This window comes from Paroedura picta, chromosome 9 (assembly GCF_049243985.1).
Source record: "Paroedura picta isolate Pp20150507F chromosome 9, Ppicta_v3.0, whole genome shotgun sequence".
NCBI lineage: Eukaryota > Metazoa > Chordata > Lepidosauria > Squamata > Gekkonidae > Paroedura > Paroedura picta.
Window position 1 is genome coordinate 64,027,015 of NC_135377.1, and position 22,172 is coordinate 64,049,186.

At 43.4% G+C, this 22,172-nt stretch overlaps 1 protein-coding gene across 6 annotated transcripts in view; it reads right to left on the minus strand.

Annotated features, from left to right (window-relative positions):
• LOC143845078 (enoyl-CoA delta isomerase 2-like) overlaps positions 1 to 22,172 on the minus strand; it is a 37,470-nt gene that overhangs the window by 8,016 nt on the left and 7,282 nt on the right. For 2 of the 6 annotated variants that reach the window (XM_077353101.1, XM_077353097.1), the window contains exons 2-6: positions 8,361 to 8,526; positions 6,913 to 7,011; positions 5,113 to 5,298; positions 2,762 to 2,831; positions 1,628 to 1,730 (exon numbers count right to left, since the gene is read on the minus strand). In XM_077353101.1, the coding sequence (XP_077209216.1) occupies positions 1,628 to 1,730; positions 2,762 to 2,831; positions 5,113 to 5,298; positions 6,913 to 7,011; positions 8,361 to 8,468 (566 nt within the window). In that variant the 5' untranslated portion in view covers positions 8,469 to 8,526. Of the gene's footprint in view, positions 1 to 1,627; positions 1,731 to 2,761; positions 2,832 to 5,112; positions 5,299 to 6,912; positions 7,012 to 8,360; positions 8,527 to 10,534; positions 10,600 to 10,892; positions 11,014 to 17,306; positions 17,360 to 19,239; positions 19,426 to 22,172 lie in introns of those variants that run through there. The other 4 variants (XM_077353102.1, XM_077353100.1, XM_077353099.1 and 1 more) reach the window with 4 other exon arrangements.

Here is a 22,172-nt window from a genome sequence, read left to right on the forward strand (position 1 = left end):
CCCCTGTAATGAAGCAGCACTGGGACACAGCTGTTTCCCTGGCTTTGCTGCTAAAAACTCCCCTCAGCATTTTCTGCATTGGAAAAGGGCTGGGGGGGGGGGAAGAGCCCTCTCTCCTCCCACAATGGAGTTCTGAGCCTGTTTGGGTTCTCTCAGTTTTAAGCCATATCCAGCATCTGCTGCATGGTTGTAGGGAGCGGGACCTAACTTACCAAAAACCTGAATGTTCAGTGTGCATCTCAGCCCTTTCCATTTGCTTGGAGGGAGGGTCAGGGGACTCTCATGAACAGCAAGCAGAAACAAAGTGAGAAACTATTTGGGAAGGGTGAGAGTGATAAAAAGTAAGTGTCCTGCATAGTGCAGGGGGTTGGACTAGATGACCCATGAGGTCCCTTCCAACTCTATGATTCTATGATTCCTCCCATCATCCAAAAGGGGGAGTTGCTGGTCTGTAAGGATCACTGAATGACTATCTCCATCCCCCCCACCCCAGGCTTCCAACTCCCTCCATTGCTGCTTTTTTCAGTGGTGGTGTACTTTACTCCCCTTGTGTAGAATGTCAGAGTGAGAATTGAACTCAATGCTTGTTAAAATGCTGGTAGCCAGGGCCTCCTCAGTCCTGGCCCCAGCCTAGTGGAATGCGCTGTAACAAAAGATCAGTTCTGCATTGCCTGTAAAACAGCTATTCTGCTGGGCTTATGGTGGAGGCTACAGTAACATCTAGCCACTGACTACCAAGCTATACTCCTCAGTGAGGGCTGTGTTAAGTGGATACCACCCTTACCTTATTTTGTATAATTTTGTATATACGCTTAAACATTTGTTAAACATTTATTGTGTGATATGATCATGTATGGTCATTGTTGACTTCCCCCCCTCCCGAAATAACCAATGATGAGCCTAGAGGGAGTGTGAAGGGGAGGGGCCCCAGGTGGGCAGGTATATAGTTATGCTTCCCAACCATATTCTGCATGATCACGCTATTTCTGGGGCTTCTCAAAGCCTGAAAAATGTTTCAGGGGTTTCTCAACAGTAAAAAAAAATGAGAAAGGATGATCTAAGGAGTAACTCCATCAGGTTTATGCAAGCACTCTCTACTAGCTGAACTGGCCACTTGAACATGTGACCTTGGGAAAGTCTTCAAGTCAACATATTAAACTAATATGTCTTGAAATTCTGTCACAACACCAATCTCTTTTTTTTTAATTACATATCAGGTGCATAGGTGACCAATTTGCATTGAGACTGTGGTGAAGGCAAGGAGGCTTTAAGACTCTCCTGCCCTGTTTTCCCATCCTAAAATGTCTGTGGGAGCCATTATTTGCTCTTCTGGAAAATCTAATGTTCCACCATGCTCAGTAAGGTTCTACATTTTTAAAAGGAGGCTGTTTTTAAAAATGTTTTAGAATGTTTTACTAATCAGATCTTTACATAACTGTTTTTAAACCTGTCGTTTCCTGCCCTAACAGGGAAAACCGAGATACATAATTGTTCTTATGAATTCTGAGCGATTGGCTACACATTTCATTTCTCATTTCTTAAAATCCCAATACGGCTTTCTTTCTGTCCTGGCAAACCCTTCATGATGCCTCCTGTGCCTGTCAATATAATTTGAAACAAGACTTACTCGAGCAGCTTGGCACCATTCTCTGCCATTTCCTTTATCCCACCCGCTGAGACATTCGCAAAGTTGTTCAGGTCATTTCCACTACAATAGTAATCTCCACTTCCTGCAGAAAAAAACACATATCAGAAATTCTGATCATGGCCCATTATGCACGGCCGCCGAAACGGCGATTTCGGGTCATGTGGAAAACGCGGAGGGGGAAGACGCGACGCATACCGGTTATGCACGGGGCGGGGCGCAACGGCGGCAAAACCCAGAGTAACCGATTATGCACGCGCCGATCCGGGCGCCGCTTCTGGTTGCGCCCCGCTCACCCGGAAGCTGCGCTTTCTTCCGCGTTTCACTGACGCGGCTTTTTCGGCGGCATGCACCGAAGCTGCAGCTGGTTGCAGCCGGCTCCGTGCGTTATCCGTGCTTTTAGTCGCCGCCATTCCACCCCGAATGTGCGCTAAAACCCCCGTGCATAATGGGTCCATGTGAAACAGTCAAATGGAAAAGAACCATATCATGTTTGTAGGGATTCTCTAAACTAAAACATTCAGTTTATTCTATTCAAAATACCTTTAGTGGCATCATAAAAACAATTTCCACATTCTGTTTATTACAGACATGATACAGCAAAAGTCATGCAGTTTAGATGCCAAATGAGAGATTGTCGTGTTTGTGGATCTGCTGAGGACCAAGCTTCAGCTCCAAGGCAGGATCCAAGCAGACATGTAATTGACCAATCGGCCACTAAATTCCGTCTGCCAGATTGAATCAGTTTAAACCTGAAACTGATCAACAGCATGCACTGGCTTGAAGATCCATGTTATATATGTTTCTTGGGGGACGGTTGTTGGTTCAGTTCTGCTTCTACTTGTATCATGCTAAGGTCTGATTAAAGAGCTGATTGAACTCTCGGGCCCATTCTGCATTTGTTGGATAATGCGCTTTCAATGCACTTTAGAAGTAGATTTTCCTGTTCGAAAATCCAGCCACAAAAGCACAGTGAAAGTGCATTATCCAACGTGTGTAGAATGGGCTCTAGTGTCCTGGCTTCCTTTGAACCTACGGATCTAACAGCATATGCCTTTATTTTGAAAACGTAACCCAAAGAAAAACAAACATGGCAGAACAAAAAAACGACAGTACCTGTCAGGACTGTGATAACAGAGTCATCCTTTGCTGCTTCCTCAAGTGCTGTGATAATTTCTTCATACATCTGCATTGGAGGGGGAAAAGTAAAAAGAAAACCAAAGAAATATTAGGATGCTAGAGAAAGAATAACTGTAACTAGTGAGCCACCAAAGTTCAAGTTACTGCTGCATCAAAGATTTGGGGGGTGATTCAGAAGACTGGGGCTTCTCAACTGCAGGAAGGCTATGTTTAGCAGCAAACAGGTTGAACAGGAAGCCTCTACAAAAGCACCCAAAGTACCTTTTGGGCAGACAAACTCTCAGCTTCCCTGGAGTGAAGTCAACTGAAGCCTTCCCTACCCCTTGACTAGTAGCAAAAGCCAGATACTCAAAATGCTCATAGGCTGGATCTTGAGTCACGAATAAAGCTACAGCATTCAGTTTCTTGGAGCAGTTTTATAGTGTTTAAGCTTTCTTTCTTTAAAAAAAAAGCAGACAGAAGTCATAACCAAATGAAATATGAAGGTGCTTGAAGACAATACATAGCAGACAGCATGTCTGAAACATGGAAGGAAGGGCTAAGAAGATAGCATTCACATTATCACTACAGCAAAGTCATAGAATCATAGAGTTGGAAGGAACCTCATGGGTCATCTAGTCCAACCCCCTGACCTATGCAGGACACTCCAACCCTATCACTCATCCACTGTAACCTGCCATCCCCTTAAGCCTTCACAGAATCAGCCAAAGGGAACTACCCTGCAGCAGAAATACCTGAAACCTACTCCCTTTTCCAGGTACATCTATATGCATCCCAAGAATCAATCCAGGCATGTACAGAGATTTCCAACTGACCCCCACCAAAAGTTCTTAAGCAAACACAACACTACGCTCTTCTCTCTTTGTGGCTCTGCAGACATGCTTTGATTCTCCTGTAATTGGATCTATGGAGCAAGGGGACACTTGCAAAGGATCAAGGACTTTACAAAAAGAATGTATAGAATCCTTTTAACTGTGTCGGGAGATGAGATGTGCTTGGTTTGGGGAATGAGTGCAAAGCCAAATTAAAGTAGTCCTGTGCTTGCTTTACAAAGTGCCCATTCATGCTATGCTTTTTCCTGTCCTGCCAGCAGCAGCCAAAAAACTGAAGTGGAGGTGAGCAATTGTACTGTGTGTGGACTTCAGACACAACAAGGTTGCCAATCTCCAGATGGTAGCTGGAGATCAACACAGATTAGTTCACCTGGAGAAAATGACTGCTGTTGGAAGGTGGACTCTATGGCATTACACCCTATTGCAATGGTCCCCAACCCCTGGTCCGGGGACCGGGACCGGTCCGTGGATCAGTCGGTACCAGTCCGTGGCTCCTCCTTGTCCTCCTCCCCAGCTGCTGCCTCAGGGGCTGCCCTGCCACTCTGCTGCCAGCTCACCTTTGGTGCTATCCAGCGGCCGCCATGGCTGGGGCTCCCTCTCAGCATGGCACTGCGCAAGTCGAGCAGGAGCTCAGGTGGCGGCGTCCCTTGGCAAAAGACTACCCCCCCCCCCAGGCCTCAGTAAAATTGTCAAACGTTGACCGGTCCCCGGTGATAAAAAGGTTGGGGACCACTGCCCTATTGAACTCCCTCCCCTCCTCAAACCTGCTTACCTCTGTCTCCATCTCAAAAATCCTATGATATTTTCCTACTTGGAACTGGTAACTCTATGACCGTTTACGCACTGGGAACTTCACTGTCCCAGCTCCCGTGCAGGAGCACAAATTGGGGGTGGATGATGCGCACTGGACCAAATTCTCCCCTGTCTGGGTACAGGAAGAGGTGGGGCACCTCCAGTGCGTAAATGGTCTATGTGAGTACCTGACAAATGACATCCATTTTCAGCAACTCCTTGTAACGTTCATTCAGTTCATTAGCCAAAGCTGGCTTCTCTTAAGTCTGCTGGTTACTAAAGGTTTTTGTTTTTTGAGGGAAAGAGGTAGAGGTTCAGGCTTCTTTCTTCTCTAAAGAAGAAGAAGTTGGTTCTTGTATGTCGCTTTTCTCTACCCGGAGTCTCAAAGCAGCTTACATTTGCCTTTCCTTTCCTCTCCCCACAACAGGCACCCTGTGAGGTGGGTGAGACTGAGATAGCCCTGATATTACTGCTTAGTCAGAACAGCTCTATCAGTGCTGTGGTTAGCCCAATGTCACCCAGCTGGCTGCATGCGGGAGAGTGGGGAATCAAACCCGGCTCACCATATTAGAAGTCTGTGTTCCTAACCACTACACCAAGCTGGCGCTCGGGATTAGTGCTAATATAACTATTACACAGAGAGCCCAATTAAATTATAGATGGAAGGATAATATGTAGAGACCCAGAAGTTAATTGCATCACCTTTACACTGATTGCATTTTTCAATTTGGGGCGGTTTAAAACTATCTTTGTGATGTTGTCCTTGGTAGAAACCTCTATTGTTTCATAGACAGACTTGCTATCAGAAGAGTTCTCTTTAACATGACTCGAAGGTTCTGAAGGCATCAAGCTGGACACAAGATCGACATATTGCTGTCTGGCACTCTCCTGTAATGAGAAAGGCATTTAAGTAATGTCAGAGAAATACCAAATGATGGCTTGACTGGCCACCTAGAAAGAAGAATCAAAATACATAATGGGAATTCAGCATCAGTAAGAGCCTGAGCCAGTTTTTTCAAATCTCTTGATGGTGGCAAAGATAAATGTATCTGCAATGGTTTTCAGAAAAGTCAGAAGCTATATTCTGGTGAGTACATGTGTTGGTCTGAAGCAGCAGAACAAAGTTTTAAACCAATGATGCCTTTAAGACCATGGAGTTTTATTCAAGGTACTAGGCACCAAACCCATTGCATTCAGAAATACAATGGGCGCTAGATGGCGGGTGTGTGGAGTGGAAGAACTCTGTGGATGGCCTCCCCCAGGACCTGGAAAGGCTGCAGGCAGGTGTTAGGGAACTCACCGGCAAGGGCAGCTTTCATGCAGCAGGGATCTGCAGCCTCCAAGTCTCAGAGGGAAGTGGACGTAGGAGGGGATGGTCAGGGGTGTGGGATGGAAGGCGACTAACTGGCCGCTGGACAGACAGGTAAGCCGGTTGGAGGAGGAGGGGTGGGACAGCTGCCCTGAGTGGGTGTTAAGCGTTGAGTGGCACCTAAGCCATGAGACACACTCCTCCTCCAAGCCCTTGCCAGAAATATTAAGTGGAACAGATAAGTTTATGTGTGCATGCACATTTCCTCAGATACAATGAAATGGGAATTATCTGTCTGTACATATAGGCAGAGGGGAGCAATAAATTAGTATGCAGCATAATGAAGATGTTTAACAGATTCAGTTGCCATACATGAATGATAAGCTAATTTATATGGTTATCATTTGTTTAGGTTCAACTCTGGGGAGGAAACAAAGTGAAGGAAATAAATATGTCAAGACTGGAGACTAATGGACAGATACATCCCCAGTTGTGTAATGCAGAGAGTAATTAGCTGATCTTTTGGAAATTCTTTGTTACGGTGTGGTGGTTATGAAGGTTTGCTCTGGCCTCTGCAAGTTGCTGGCCTGTTTCTTCATTGGGAGTTTGAAAAAGAAGAGAAGAGTTGGTTTTTATGCCCTCCTTTTCTCTACCCGAAGGAGCCTCAAAGTGGCTTACAATCGCCTTCCCTTCCTCTCCCCACAACAGGCATCCTATGAGGTACGTGGGTCTGAGAGAGCTCAGGGAACTATGACTAGCCCAAGGTCACCCAGTTGGCTGCCTGTGGAGGAGTCTGGAATCAAACCAAGTTCTCCAGATTAGAGGTCACCACTCTTTTACCACTATACCACGCTACCAAATTTGGAAGTTTCCAGGCCTCCCTGTCCATTTTCATCTTCCACCCTTTCTCTAGGATCCACCACCACTCACTCACGTAAGAGTACATAACAGAACATTTACAAATTAAATTTCCAGTGGCCAGCAGAAGTTCAGTGCCCTGTACTGTCATCCTCCCTTTCCTGTGATTGGCAGAAGAAGAATCAATTATATACAACTAACTACATGAGCAGAATCTTTGTTTTGTTTTTCATGTCAAGCCTTAATTATATTCTGGTAACACATAACAAATTTACATGCACATAGCTGCAACCCCAAATAAAAATAAGTTTGCAAGTAATGGCATACTGACTGACCTGTGTCAAAGAGCCAAGTGAATTCCATGCATCCCATTTCGCCTTATTGACAAAATCTAGCATGCCTGGTTTTGGAGTATTGCAGGGACCTTGATTTGCCTGCATGAAGGAAATGCATATATATTTCTATTTTTCTGCCCTTTCAAATTAGTTTAAACTGCATAACCAAGAAATCAAATGCACAGAATCAGCTTGCGTGTTAGAAAAAACCTGGAGCTAGTTTACTCAATGTTCTTAGAATGCTGATATTTCTAGACACCTTTTTCAACATTTTTATACTATAACATCTCAAGGCATGCATATGCCTTCGATCATAATCAGGGGTAGTCAAACCGCGGCTCTCCAGATGTCCATGGACTACAATTCCCATGAGCCCCTGCCAGCGAATGCCATTCTGGAAGAGCTCATGCAGTTCTTGCATCCTGATTGTGTGTCTGGCTGCATGTTCAGTATCTTGGCAGGGCTATGCACTGTCTCCTCTCCACCTTGTAGTATTCACTGGATAGGGTTACCAGCTCCAGTTTGGGGAAAACCTGGAGACTTTGTGAGTGGAGCATGCAGAGGGCAGGGTTTGGGGAAAGGAGAGACTTCAATAGGACATAATGCCATTCAGTCCATTCAGCGGTCATTTTCTCCAGGGGAACTGATCTCTGTTGTCTAGAAATGAGCTATAATTCTACGGGATCCCCAGTTCCCACCTGGGGACTGGCTTCCCTCGATGGGAAACGTAACTTCCTGCTTGCTTGCTAGTGGCAGCTGAATACCATCTGGGCTGTTTGCTTCTCCTCTGACTGCAGGTACTTAACTTGTAGCAAGCAGTGTGGGGGCTGTGTTATTTATTTAGAATATTTCTATGCTGCCACTTCAGAGTCCTGCCCTGGCAGCTTAATGGAGCAGGACCAGCCCAGTTTGTGCTTGCTTGTTTGATTTTAATTGTATTATTGAAATTGGTTGCTGTAGTTGTATTTTGCAATTTTCAGTAACCCTATTTCAGGAGAAAAGTACCACGGTGGCAGCACCCAGCAATCTGGGGACCCTGGGGAAGGGACCAAGCGACCCCAAATGGGGTCCTGACCCACAGGTTGAGAACCACTGCCCTAGAATTATAGCTCAACTTCAGACTAAAGAGATCAGTTCCCCTGGACTCCATGGCATTGTACCCAGGTGTTTCCCAGCCCAGAGCTGGCAACCCTACATATGAATCAGCTCTCATTGTCTCCATTATATATTCTGGACAGGGAGGAAATATGGATTAAGAAAAACAGAGAGAAGAACTTGAAACAACTCACTGAACATGGTTAGCCTCGTATTTCAAAAACAATATGCAATTTGTGCAACTGGATGCATATTCTAAGGAAATCTCTGAGCCAGACTGCCTAAGCAAAGGTTTCTAACAATCTTCTTAACAAACACCATGGCATTCATAAAATCAAAATGGCTGGAATTACCTGTTTAAACAGTGCATAAAGCTTCAACTTCACTTCATTGCCAGGATCGATCTTCAAAAGTTTCAGTCGATCTTGGGCCTTTTCGAAGTCTTGCTGGCTGGCCTGCATGCCAGGTTTAGTGGTGTGTAATTGTACGAGAGGAAAATGAAGAGCACACTCTGTACTCCTGGAAAGAAAAAAAATTAAGCTAGTATTTGTCCAATTAAAATATCTAGTAAATGGCAGAATGAATGCTTGAATTCCTTGTTTGAAAGGTTGCAAGTTATCATCGGAGCAAAGAGCGACTGGATTAAAATCACAGTTAAAGTTTAGCTATGGCATAAATAACCTTTAGGCAAGATTATGCAACCTAGTTCTTACGGTAAACATTGAGCTCTGGATTTCGTCAAGCAAAAGGAAATGTACTACCTAGCTTGCTTCTCAGAATGTTTCTGAACCCAGCTTTCCATCATCAATAAAATGTCAAATGCAGCAAACAGTAAGTACTAAAAGTGATATCAAACAGAAAACTGACACAATCAACAAGTCCTATCAAGTAACATCTAAACCAAAACAGAACATCAGCCATTACAAAAGGAAAAGGAGACTAAGCAACAGAAATAAATCCAATCGCTTTGTAACTCAAATGTTGGCTGGAACACCAATATCTTAACAAGTTGTTCAAAAGCTGGAAGGAAGGAAGAACCAGAGAGGCCTCTCAGTCTAGAGATCCAGAACCTGAATAAGGGATACAAGACCTCACTCTCCAGAGGGGGCATGGGTGTCCCACTGCCAGATTGCATTGCTCCACTGCAGATCAACTGGGGTGTGTGGGGGGAATGATCCCCCCCCTAAAATGAAGGAGGTATACCTGACATTTCAGCAATGTGCCTATGTAACTTCAATGTGACCTGGAAGTGATGATTTGGGACACTGGGGCGACACTCTATGATACACGCAAATGCTACCAGAGTTTTTGTCTAAAAACCAGAGCATTGCACCAACATGCTCACATCACTTCCAGGTCACACTAGAAGTCACATGGGCATGTCACTGAAATGTGCAAAGAATCTCCCAGCTCCCAGTAAGCTCAACTCTCATCCCCCACCAGCTGCCCAGAGGGACCGGGCAACCGTAGCCAGAGTGTTACAACAGAGAAGGCCCTACTCCTTATCCACCTACCATAACTATGTTTCCTTCTTCCCTACAGTATCATGGTGCATTTGCGCACCTCCTGGGGTTTCCCCGGCTTCTCCACGATCTTTCCCAAACCTTCTTTGTTCTGAAGTTTTGGGAAAGACTGCAGCAAAGCCTGGATGATTGCCATTTGAGTGGCCAAGTTCAGTTTTTGCTAGTCCCGTCCACATGAGAGTCATTTTCCCAGTGGTAGCAACTTTCTCCCAATGCCTTGTATTTTAAATTGACAAATGAATATTGTTATATATCCACTTTCCATTTTGGAAACACCCCATCATCGTTCCAATCTTCAAGAAAGATTTCAAATCTGACCCAGCAAACTACTGCCCTATCAGCCTCCTCTCATCAGTGGAGAAATTGTATTTTTCATACTTAGACCTCAAACTCAAGGAAAGGGTGGGAACAAACTGCTTTAGAAAGGGCTTCAGACCTCTAGACTATCACTTGATCTTAGCCCACTTAACCCAAAAATATACCTTCCCACCTGGAGGGCAATTGAGGGGCCAATGCAGGTCTGCACCTGAAGAAGCAGATTTCAGTGCAGAAACAGAGGAAAAAGTCGACCCTTTAAAAGTGTAAATCTCAAGGATATCACTAGTGCAAAAACAGTCTCAGTGATGCTGGGTGTGTTTCGTACGCCTCATTAACTTTATTAAAATGAAGGAGGAAGAAGTAATAAGGTGTAGTTAGGCCTTGAATCATTCAACCTCCCCTCCGCACTTTCAGTCATTATAATATATACATTTCTGGTTTTCAAAAACCCAATTTTTTGAAACCTCCAGCCTTGAAATCATTACATACTCATACAGAACTCAGGGTTATACAATTACATGTATTGGTATTAAACACAGTTGCATTTTAATCCACCCCCCCCTTCCCATTCTAAAATCCTGTTCTTGGCAATAATTAAATCATTCCCCTTTCAGACTTGGTTGGATTCTCCCTGACATCCTTCTTCGGGTTCTTCATTGAAATTCTGAGCCGTTAACTTTATTTACCTCATTACAGACCGCAGTAAACGTTTTAACATCATTTGCTTCCTCTCCATTCAACGCTAGGAGCTTCTACTTTGCAGTTAATCCCTAATTAATAAATAAAGACAGCCTTGGCTTCTACAAGCCACAAGATGACCTCTGCTGCAAGAAGACGTTAAGAAAACACTACCCTTTCCACAAGATGAACTCCCTTATCAAGAGACTATTGACCTTGTGAGACGCCAGCCAGAATCAAAGCGGTTTCTCCCCTGAAAGTCCACAAAAGCCTTAATCCAATACAAAGAGCTTTTAAAAGACTGCACAGCATGAATGACTGCTTAGCTGGAAAACTGCTGGTAAATTGTGTGTGAGAATAAATTACCTGTATGATACTGACTCTCTGCTTGTAGAATTGATCTCTGACATGAACTAAACAGCCAGTTCTTCAGACATGCAGCTCTCTGCTGCGTCAACATTCATCAAGAGGAACTCACCAGTATTACAAAGGTTATAGAGTGTTGTGTGGATGACTGCACTTTCAGAAAGTATGGCAAGTAATAAACTCGCTGATTTTCTCCAGTCATGCAATAGTATTTGCGACTGGCTGTTTCAATAATGTATGGGCAATGGTTCTTTCCCTCTAAAGCAGTGGTCCCCAACCTTTTTATCACCATGGACCGGTCAATGCTTGACAATTTTTTAGAGGTATTTTACTATGCATTTTTTATAATGTACTCATTAATTATACAATTTTATATATTTTAAATTTTGTACTGGCTCCCTGATTTTGCAATTTTTTACTGTTAAATTTTTTTCCCTCGCTATCTGTTTTATCTGGCCACAGTGCTGTATCAAATAAATTTGATTTGATTTGACAATTTTACTGAGGCCTGGGGGGGGGGTAGTCTTTTGCCGAGGGACATCGCCATCTGAGTCCCTGCTCCACTTGCTTTCCCACTGGTGCCCCTGACTTCCCGCCGCCCGCTGGGGGGCGCTGCCAGCAGCAGCTGCGCAGTGCCATGCCGAGGGGGAGCCCCAGCCATGGCGGCCGCTGGAGAGCACCAAAGGTGAGCCGATGGCAGTGTGGCAGGGCAGCCCCTGAGGCAGCAGCCGGGGGAGGAGGACAAGGAAGAGCCATGGCCCGATACCGACTGGTCTACGGACCGGTCCCGGTCCCCAGACCGGGGGTTGGGGACCACTCCTCTAAAGGATATGGAGGCAAGGAACACACAAATGATGAAGGGAAATATGTTATTAAGTAACTGAAGTAGCCAACAGAACAAAACAACATCGAGAAGAAAAATCAATGCAAGGAAGTAATATGTTTATGTCCTCTTAACTGTCAAGAGCTTCTGGAGAAACAATGTGCTGTACTGGGTTTGATTCCCCACTCCTCTTCCACATGCAGCCAGCTGGGTGACCTTGGTCTAGTCACAGTTCTCGTAGAGCTCTCTCAGCTTCACCAATCTCACAGGATGTCTTTTGTGGGGAGAGGAAGGGTAGGCAATTGTATACTGCTTTGAGCCTCCTTTAGGTGTATAAAGTAGGGTACAAAAATGCTCATCTTCTTCTCTATAAAATGATCCCTTGTAGAAACTTTGCACTACATCATCGCCCATTCATAACAAAATAAATACCTTTAATGGCGTTAAAAAAACAGATATAGGTCTAAATAATACCAAAATAATCTAAGGACCTGAGCAACAAAACCATAGATAAAATTCTGCAACCTGCTCAGTAATTTCCAAAGACTTGTCATCTAGCAATAGGTAATAGCCTTATCATCTGATACATTGACAGAAGGAAGCAGAGGGAGAATCAAACAACGGTGACGTTGAGTATAACTGCTACAACATAATATAATATGATGGAGTGAGCCTGGTTCATTGTAGCAGTTAGTGCAAATTCTTTCGTTATGGGGACTGCCCCTGTATCTGCCCGTCACCATAGTCAAAAGGAAGTTGTTGAATCTGGCCCAGCATAGAAGCTCTCCGATAAGAAGGGGTTATAAGATTATAAAAGTAGCAGGCCATAGAGTTTGATGGATAAGAAATACACAAAATAAATAAATAATGATGTGCTCACCACCACTGTACTAATTTGCCCCCCCCTCCCTAAAAGTTTTCTGGCTATGGGCCTGACCTAAATCTCTCCATCTGCTGTCATTGATAATATATAACACAAGTACAGACTGAACTCAAAACAGATGTGTGAATGTTACCCGGGTATTAGCTCGTTAAAACCGTTTTCTGTAAATCTTGTTATTTTCCCCCTCTTATTTTGGAAAAGGAACTACATTGTTCTCTCTCCCCCTCCCCTTTCTTTCCAGGAAGATTGTAAATTAACAGCTATTTGTCATGGTGCAATAATCTTATTATAGATAATCCTATCAAATGAACAGCATGCCTGCAAGACTATCTTGTCAATATATTCTAAAGCAGAAAAGCAGCATTTCTTCCATCTTTTTAATGATCCTTCCCCAAGCCCAAGTGACATAGTGTCAAATTATTGTTGGGAAAGGCTTTTATATTAAACGATAATACTTTAATAATCAATTAGTTGGTCCATAGTTATCACATTTTGGCTATTCTCTCTCTCTCCCCCCCCCCATGCAATTAGGAAGTATAAAAATAACCAGCTCTGGTGTACGCCTTCTCCTCTGCAATTCCTGCCCTCCAAAATAAATTCTTCTACATCCTTTGAAGTTGTCTTCTTTCTCCATCCTCTTTTCTCTAATTTCCCTTCTTTGTATTTAGTATTTCTATACCACTTTCTTTTATGAGAATCTAATTACTGTAAGAGTCTATGGAATAATTAGTATTTACGTAGAGAAAGGAAGCACAGTCTTTAATTGCTAAAGCGACCGAGCACATGAAAACAAGGGAGGACACTGCAGATTCCATTCTGAGTCTTTTTATTTCTAAAATTACTGAGCTACAATTAGATATTCACCTTCTGATTTAAAAAACAGTGGTCCTTGTGGGGATGAGACACAACCAGGGCAGGTGGAATTAATGTAGAACTTGGTGGGTTAGGAGTGGAGCTAACTCGGAGCTAGGATTTCATTGGTTTCCTGATAAAGAAGAGTATTACTGTTGACCAGTCACAGAATGGCTAGTTGTCTGTTTTTACAGATAAAACGTCTTGGAGCTTCATGCCGTTGTAGTGACTGTGCTGGCACAACCGGCAACAAGTGATCCACTCGGTCAGGGGTAGTCAACCTGTGGTCCTCCAGATGTCCATGGACTACAATTCCCATGAGCCCCTGCCAGAAAACGTTGGCAGGGGGCTCATGGGAATTGTAGTCCATGGACATCTGGAGGACCACAGGTTGACTACCCCTGGACTAGGTTACACTACAAAATTAATACAATTGTTCACCAAAGTCCAGGAAGCCATTTTTAAAATCAATGAGTAGGATGGATATACTCCACCTTGGGAAATTTCAAATAGCCACACTATAATGAAACAGCATAGAAGAGTAGCTTGTATACCATGTTGCAGGTTCCCCAATGATACAATTAATAGTAGTGGACAAACTACCCTGATATGCCTCCACCTCCCATATGTTGGTCTGCATTCTGAAAAGAAGAGTTAATATTTATATTTTATACCTGAAGGAGGCGCAAAGCAGCTTACATTTACATTCCCTTCCTCCCGACACAACAGATACCCTGTGAGGGAGGTGAGGCTGAGAGAGCTCTGACAGGACTGCTCGGTCAGAACAGTTTTATCAGTGCTGTGGCGAGCCCAGGGTCACCCAGCTGGCTGCATGTGGGGGAGCACGGAATCAAACCTGGCTCGCCAGATTAGAAGTCCACACTCCTAACCACTACACCCAGCACAGGGAGTGACAGTGAGCTGCAACATGCCACAGAACATTCCCCACAATGTCCTTCATAAGAATATGCAGAGGTTCCTAAACAGACAAGATCTTATTGAAGTCCCTAAAAGCAGAACATTTGAAAACCACTGGCATAGAAACTCTGTTTAATGGTTGATGTTTCCTGCAGAATCCACCACCCAGCATCAAACACTGACAATCCATACTCGGATCTCTTGAAAAAGCAATTTTGATTCCCACTGGAAACGTATAGCTCAGTTCCCATAACAATCTAATCCTTAAGAAACTCTCTCGGCCCTAGCAAATGAAGTTGTAAAGGCCTCCAATTTACCTGCTAATTCTAGTGTAACAGTACACACTTCAGCACATTAGCTCCTTGCTAGTAATTGTGCTCCCAGATCACCCACTGTCATTGTTTTTAAGATTAGCTCTCTTAAAACTGCAATCTTGAAGTCAGCCAATCTGAAGGAGACTCACTCAATTCAATAGAACAATTCTGGAGTAAAATTAACTGAAGACTGGTATCCTACATTGATGGAATGACTTTGAACTTCCTGAAAGAACCTCAAAAACATCTTACATTAGGGAGCCAACATAATCGTTTTTTGGAACAGCATGTTCATTTTCTACCCCAAAGCAAAAAGCATTTCCCCCTTTACCTATGGGTTTCCCAACCTCCCTCCCTCCAAGCAAGCAAATACACATGCACACATACTCCCTCTCTCTCCTTCCCCCCACCCGCTTACCTGCTCCTTCTCTGCTACCTCAACCCCCACAAGCCCATGTACGTGCACATGCACTCCCTCACTCCCTTTCCCCCTCCCACTTACCTGCTCCTTCTCCAATGCCTTGGCCCCACGGGTTGTGCAGCAGCTGCCCAGGGGTTGGTGTAGCCGATTCAAACTCTCTCTCTCTCTCTCTCTCTCTCTCTCTCTCTCTCTGATATACCACCCGCCCCTGGGACTCAGGGTGGTTTACATAAAACGTAGTGGAACAGGGAACAGTACAGATAACTCAGTAAATATAAATGGTAACAGTACCCATGGTTTGGATGAATCAGGCAGTGATTTTCATGGGAGTGAGGATTGGGGGGCCATTGGAAGGTTGACCTCAACCAAATGCCTGGCAGAGGAACTCCCTTTTGTAGGCCCTGTGGAATTATTCAAGTTCCATTAAGGCTCTGACCTCCTCTGGGAGCTCGTTCCACCAGGTAGGGGCCAGGATGGAGAAAGCTCTGACCCTGGTTGAGGTCAAGTGAGCTTCCTTGGGGCCAGGGATCACCAGGAAGTTGGAGGTAGTGGAGCATTTGAGGTGTGTAGGCAGAAAGGCGATCTCTCAGGTACACTAGGCCAGGCTGCATATGGCCTCAATGGGGATTGTCAGGTGATATGACCATATGTGGTCATGTTGACCCCTCAAAATGTCCAATAATGGGCCTGGAGGGGGTGGGAAGGGGATGAGCCTTAGATGGGCATGTACAAAGCCAGTTTGGTATAGTGGTTAGGAGTGCGGACTTCTAATCTGGCATGCCGGGTTCTATTCTGCACTCCCCCACATGCAACCAGCTGGGTGACCTTGGGCTCGCCACGGCACTGATAAAAATATTCTGACCAAGCAGTGATATCAGCGCTCTCTCAGCCTCACCCACCCCACAGGGCGTCTGTTGTGGGGAGAGGAATGGGAAGGCGCTTTGAGCTTCCTTCAGGTAGGGAAAAGCGGCATATAAGAACCAACTCTTCTTCTTCTTCTTCTACATAGTTATGCTGCCCAACCCTATTCTGCATGATCTTACTACTTCTGGTTTCTCAAAGCCTGCAGAATGTTTTAGGGGTTTCTCAATGGTAAACAAGTTGATAAAGGCTGTTCTAGATACTGAAAGGAAATTTAGAAGTTAATTTATCAACTGAATTTTTATGTTCTTTCACTGATGTTCTATTTCTTGCTTTAAATTTATTTGTTGTAACATCTCCGGAGTTAACAATATTAACCACTGATGTTCCTCTTACCTAAAGAGTATCTCAGTTACTATCAACATGTACTTATAGATATTTCATAATCCCTTTTCAATTACTAAATTAATAGACTAAAGCACAAATGACAGATTTTCTAGAAGAAAGTAACCCCCCCAAACCCAAACAACCCCAAAAAAGTTTGACAAAACAAGCTAATTAAATGTTACAGCTACAAATACTTTCTTGGCAACACAAATGGGAAAAAAAACTTAGCTTTCCTTTTGGGTAAACACAGCCAGTAATTCTGAATTTTAGTCCTTTTGGAATCTAGTAGCTTTTTTTGGCTTAAAACAATTAAAAGATGCAAATGACACTTTCCTGAATGTTAACCTATTGCTTTTAAACTGTACAAGGCAAGTACAGAGGCACTGGGATACCAATATGGCAAAACAAATATACCAAAATGACTTTTATGGAATCTTCAAACTTCCATTGTTCTTTATTCTTTTATATAAATCCCAACGCATTTCGCTCTTTGGCTTTGAACGCCCTTAGCTATGAATAGCAATTGTTGAAACTATCTTACTCTCTGTTAGGAGATTATTTCTCTATCCCGAAGTTGTTTTTCAAAATATGAAAATTGAAGTCCCTTGATAAAGCCAAAGAGCGAAACGCTTTATTTTGGCTTTAAACTGTACAAGACATGAATCCAAAAGATGGTATACCTCAACCTCCCCAGGCTCCCAGGAACACTTATATATTTATGTAATAGTAGCTATTTTTAAAATGTAGCCACTAAGACTAGATCCTGGATACTGAAAGAAATCTCCAAACCATAGAAGTACAAAATCTGCAATTTGCTTTAATGACTGTATTGTATTACTGAAAGACATCAGTTGGCTCCCTTAAAAAGCTGAATTTTTGAAAGAAACCTAGAAATAATTAATTTTAATTGATAGTGCAAAAGTACATCAGGATGTAAAACAATGGGGCATTTTACCTAGTTTTAATTATCACCAACAGACTTAATTCAACCATCAAACTATCCCAATTAGAATATCTTTTAAATGCTTCAAAATATGGCAAGCTTTGACTTGTCCATAAAGGGAAATTTATTCATAAAGGCCAAAGGATCACATTTTAATAAACTTACCAACAGCAGGTCCGCAGCAAGGGAATATAGACATAAGAACAGCATTATTTTATGATTCATTTCAGCTTCAACACTTTCATGTTATACAAAACAAAGGTTCTCAATTTCTCTCTGTGGAAACACCTATAACCCAGGATCCATTCTTTACATTACTGCCTTTCATTTGTTGCCTCACATACAGCTCATGACATTTTTTAAAAATTATTTGGAAATCACAGGCACATAAACTTTCTCTGCCAGGTTCTCCCTTTTGCAGGCAGATAATAATGTAGCAGGAAGCAGAAGATGAGAGTTATTTGATCGTGACTGACCAATGTCAGGAGAGCAGTTTTCTTTTTATGCCAGGCATTTTATCTTAGCACAGCCAGGTACCCCACTTTTTTTACACACTTTGGAAGATTAACTGGCATCCCAAGGAGAGTCGCGGAGTTACAAATTTCCAAGCTCATGGGTCAATTGGCTTAGTTGGATGCTGCTCTGTTTAAGTCGTATTACTACAAAGATTTTATAAACCTAAAGATTTAGCTTTTATAATTTATTCATAATATCCTGATAAAAATGCCTATGGCACTAAAGGAGGACTCAACGCTGCTTGGGTAGGGAAATCTCCCGCTATCACATTTGGTCTCCAGAAAATCAAGCTCAGTTCCCTTGAGAAGATGACTACTTTGGAAGGCGGACTCTATACCATACTGCAGTCACTCCCCCCCCCCAAGCACCACTTCTCCAGGCTCCGCCCCCAAAATCTCCACTTATTTCCCAAACCAGAGCTGGCAACAAGGCCAGTGTATGTATGAAGCACACGTAGCATGTGCCACGGGCCCTGTACTTCCTGGGGCCCCACGTGGTGCCTTCACCCCATGGATCAAGGCTGTAGTCTCTCTCCTCCCCCCTTTTCCCTCTTTAGCACCTCAGAGTGACACCCCTATCTACTGTAGGGAGCCCCTCTGCCCCCAGCCTGGCTGCTCCTACCACAATTGTACTCTGCTAGGGCCCTACAACCATCCCCGGATTCTGTGACAATAAGTTTGAGTATTTGTTTATTTATCTTGAATACATAATAGAACTCTCACTTCAGCAAAAATAAGCAGAGAGCTCCTCAGAGAGCAAGAGGAAATTCATCCCTGCATCGTTCTAATTATCACGGATGCGAATTTTGAAAAAGTTATTAAAATGTGTTAAAGAGCCACTAATTTGTTTATGTGACTTTGTGTACATCCTTATCACACTGCATTTCAGCTTTATTAGAAGCAAATAAGTTACTAGCACTGCAGGCCTCCTTAAGGCAAGTCTTGGAACTAGCCGGGCTTAGAACAGAATTCAAAAGCAGCGGCACAAACAAGCAGCAACAAGATTTAGGAATAGTTGATAATTAATGTGTGAAGGGCTATACAGAGGAGTGGTCACATATGGGAAGTTTACAAAGTGTCTAGGATGCTTCCACAGTTACAATAAAATATCGTCCTAACCTATATAGCTGATGGTAAATTATACCCCGCATCTCTTCACTTATCAGTCATCATAGCCCATGGTACTCTGCTGGTGCAAACATTTCAGTCAGTATGATGAAGCTGATAAAGTGTCAGAATAGGAGCAGGCAGACCAGGGTTTAATTCTCCTGGATGACCTTGGGCCAGTCACATTTTCTCCCAGTTTAATCTACCTCACAGTGTTGCTGTTTAAATAAAATAGGGAAAGGGTAAACTGTACACATCACTCTGACCTTTTCATAGGAAGGGTGGGATAAAACGTGATAAATATAACAGCTGAAGATTCTCACCAAATGTTCTTTGGTGGCTAAGAGTGGTGGTGTGGTTAAGAGCGGCGGCTTCTAACCTGGTGAGCCAGATTTGATACCCCACTTCTTCACATGCAGCCAGCTGGGTGACCTTAGGTTAGTCGCAGTCCTGTTTTCACAGAGCCGTCCTGTCAGAGCTCTCTCAGCCCCACCTATTACACACGGTATCTGTGGTGGGGAGAGGAAGGCAAGGAAGCTGCTTTGAGACTCCTTCTGGTTGTGAAATCCAGGGTATAAAGCCCAACTCTTCTTGTTCTTCCATTTCTGGCTCTTATTCTGTGCTGCCAGTGAAAATCTAGCTCCCCTGACAATTAGCATATTGACCTGACTCACTCAGAATTAATTTCAGCTTTAAAAGAAAACATTCATTTTGAACGTTTCAACAACAGGCTGGCGATCCAAATAAACGATTCTTCCTTCTCTCATTTTATACTGTACAATTCAGCAAGTAACTACCTATTGTGCTCTGAAAGTACTGGAGCCTCAAGGCTACAGGGATCTTTTTACATCACCTCTTGAGGAACTGTGATTTGCCGTCTGAGGGCTAGAGGGGAAGACATGTTAGTCTACGGCAGCAATGTTAAACAGAAGAGCAGTGCCACCTTAAGGACAAACAACATTGATTTTTGCATGCCCCATTGTGAGGCAAAGATCACTTTAGGGACTACTGCCTCTGTTGTGCTCCACCACAATCTTTATATTAACCCAAAGTCCTCTTGAAATGACCAGTCATATGGCAAGATCAAACTGCAAGGATACAGAAAGAGCAAATCTTGACTCTGGATGGTGTTCGTATTTTGAATAGTTTATCCTCCATGAGTTCTGAGGTGCTCTAATTCATTGTGATGGATTTATATTCTAAAGAGTATTAAAGTATCTTCAATTTACTCAGCTGTTACTGTTTCCAGTGCTATTACTCAGTTGAGTTCCTAGAGGTTAGAAAGTGAATTAACTGGAATAAAATAAAATATCCATGCTTTAGGGCAGTGCATGCTGAGCATTATGCCAGCCTTTCAAATTATTCACAGGCCTATGTGCATGCCAAAGGCAAAGGAAGCAGTTCCCCCAAAACTCCAAATGTGTGACAAAAATGCAGGTAAAAAACAAATATTTAAATGGCATTCAGTGGCTCCTCGAACTATCACTAGCTGAGGATATTACTAAAAATAGAGCAGGTTTATAATACATTTGAGATGAGGCTAATGATTCTCAGTAGTAGCAGCACTTCGGTGAAAATAAGTATAGCATCTCCCCCCAAATTCCATTACCAACTAAATTCAAGGTGGCATATATTACTTTTGAAAAAACTTTCATGTGAAAAACAAGGTTTCTATGGGCAGTACTTCGATGATCTTTCAAAAGATTAAAGGACAACAGATCAAGCAGTCTGTCTCCTCCTATGTGTACCACTGAGACTCATTTTGGATTCTGAGCATTTAAAAATCAGAAACCCTCAGTTATCAACAAGGTATTTCTACTGGATCACATTATATGCCTATAATAGGATACTCATATTTACTAGCTTACTAAGTAAGTAAACCTGCTTGATGTAGTGCAGGGGTAGTCAACCTGTGGTCCTCCAGATGTCCATGGACTACAATTCCCATGAGCCCCTGCCAGTGTAGTCCATGGGAATTGTAGTCCATGAACATCTGGAGGACCACAGGTTGACTACCCCTGATGTAGTGGCTAAGAGTTAACTTGAGGAACTGGGTTTAATTCCTCACTCTTCCACATGCAGCCAGCTGGGTGACCTTGGGTCAGTCACAGTTCCTCTCAGAGCTCTCTCAGCCTCATCTACCTCACAGGGTGTCTGTCATGGGGAGTGGAAGGGCAGGCAATTGTAAGTTGCTTTGAGATATATGAGGCCTCCTGGGTGACCTTGAACGAATCACAGTTCTCTCAGAGCTTTATTGGGTACCTGTTGTGTAGAGAGGAAGGGTAGGTGATTGTAAGCCACTTTGAGACTCCTTTGGGTAGTGAAGAGGGGTACCAAAACCCAGCTCTTCTCTTCTCTTAATTGGGCACCCAGTATACATGCATACACTACCTATGAGAATACAGAAGCAGTGTAGCAATGACAATTCCTATTGCATAGTGAGAGCATTTTCTCTTTCTCTACTATGGCAATAGCCCAGATCACTATCAACGGCATCTTGCGAGGTGTAGGGTGTGGAGTCCATTTGCTCCATTTTCCTAGCTGCAGCTTTGCTACTTCTATAAAGGCAAATGGAATTATGAAATTAAATCAGTTCATGCTGCAAGCAGCCAGTCCATTAAACTTGCCCTGTGTAGCCTGAATTACTTGCTACAGATAGCGGTCAAACTGGTTTCAATAGACACTACGGCAAAAATGAAAACTTGTATATCACCCCCAAGGATAACATTGCTTTCAACATAATGAGAAGGCTAGCATCTACACTGTTTACAGCCTGATTCTAACCCTTGCTGCATTAAGAAGTGCAGAGGAAATAAAATATTAAGCATTAGTACAAAAACGACATTGAACTGGTATTCCAAGGGGAAGTGCTGGTGTAATTGTTTAGCAAGGTCCTTTTCAACATTTTGACTGTGGAGGAGTCCCTGAAATAATTGTTTAGATTTTGAGGAGCCCCAGAAGTGATGTGAGCTGACCACACACCCCTGCCCCACACCTGGAAGTGACATCACTACCTGCATCCTTAGCCTTCTTTTTGCTGCTTCTCCCCGCCTTTACTACTACTATGATGGGTCTGGTTCATGTAGACCAGAAAAAAAGTAGAAGCTGAGAAGACAGCCCGGATTCCTCCTCCCATACCACACCACTTCAGAGCTCCCACAGAGCTCCCCCTTGAGAACTCTCGAGGACCCCCAAGGGTCCACATAGCCATGGCTGGGAATCCCTGATTTAGCATCTGAAAATTACTCTATAATTA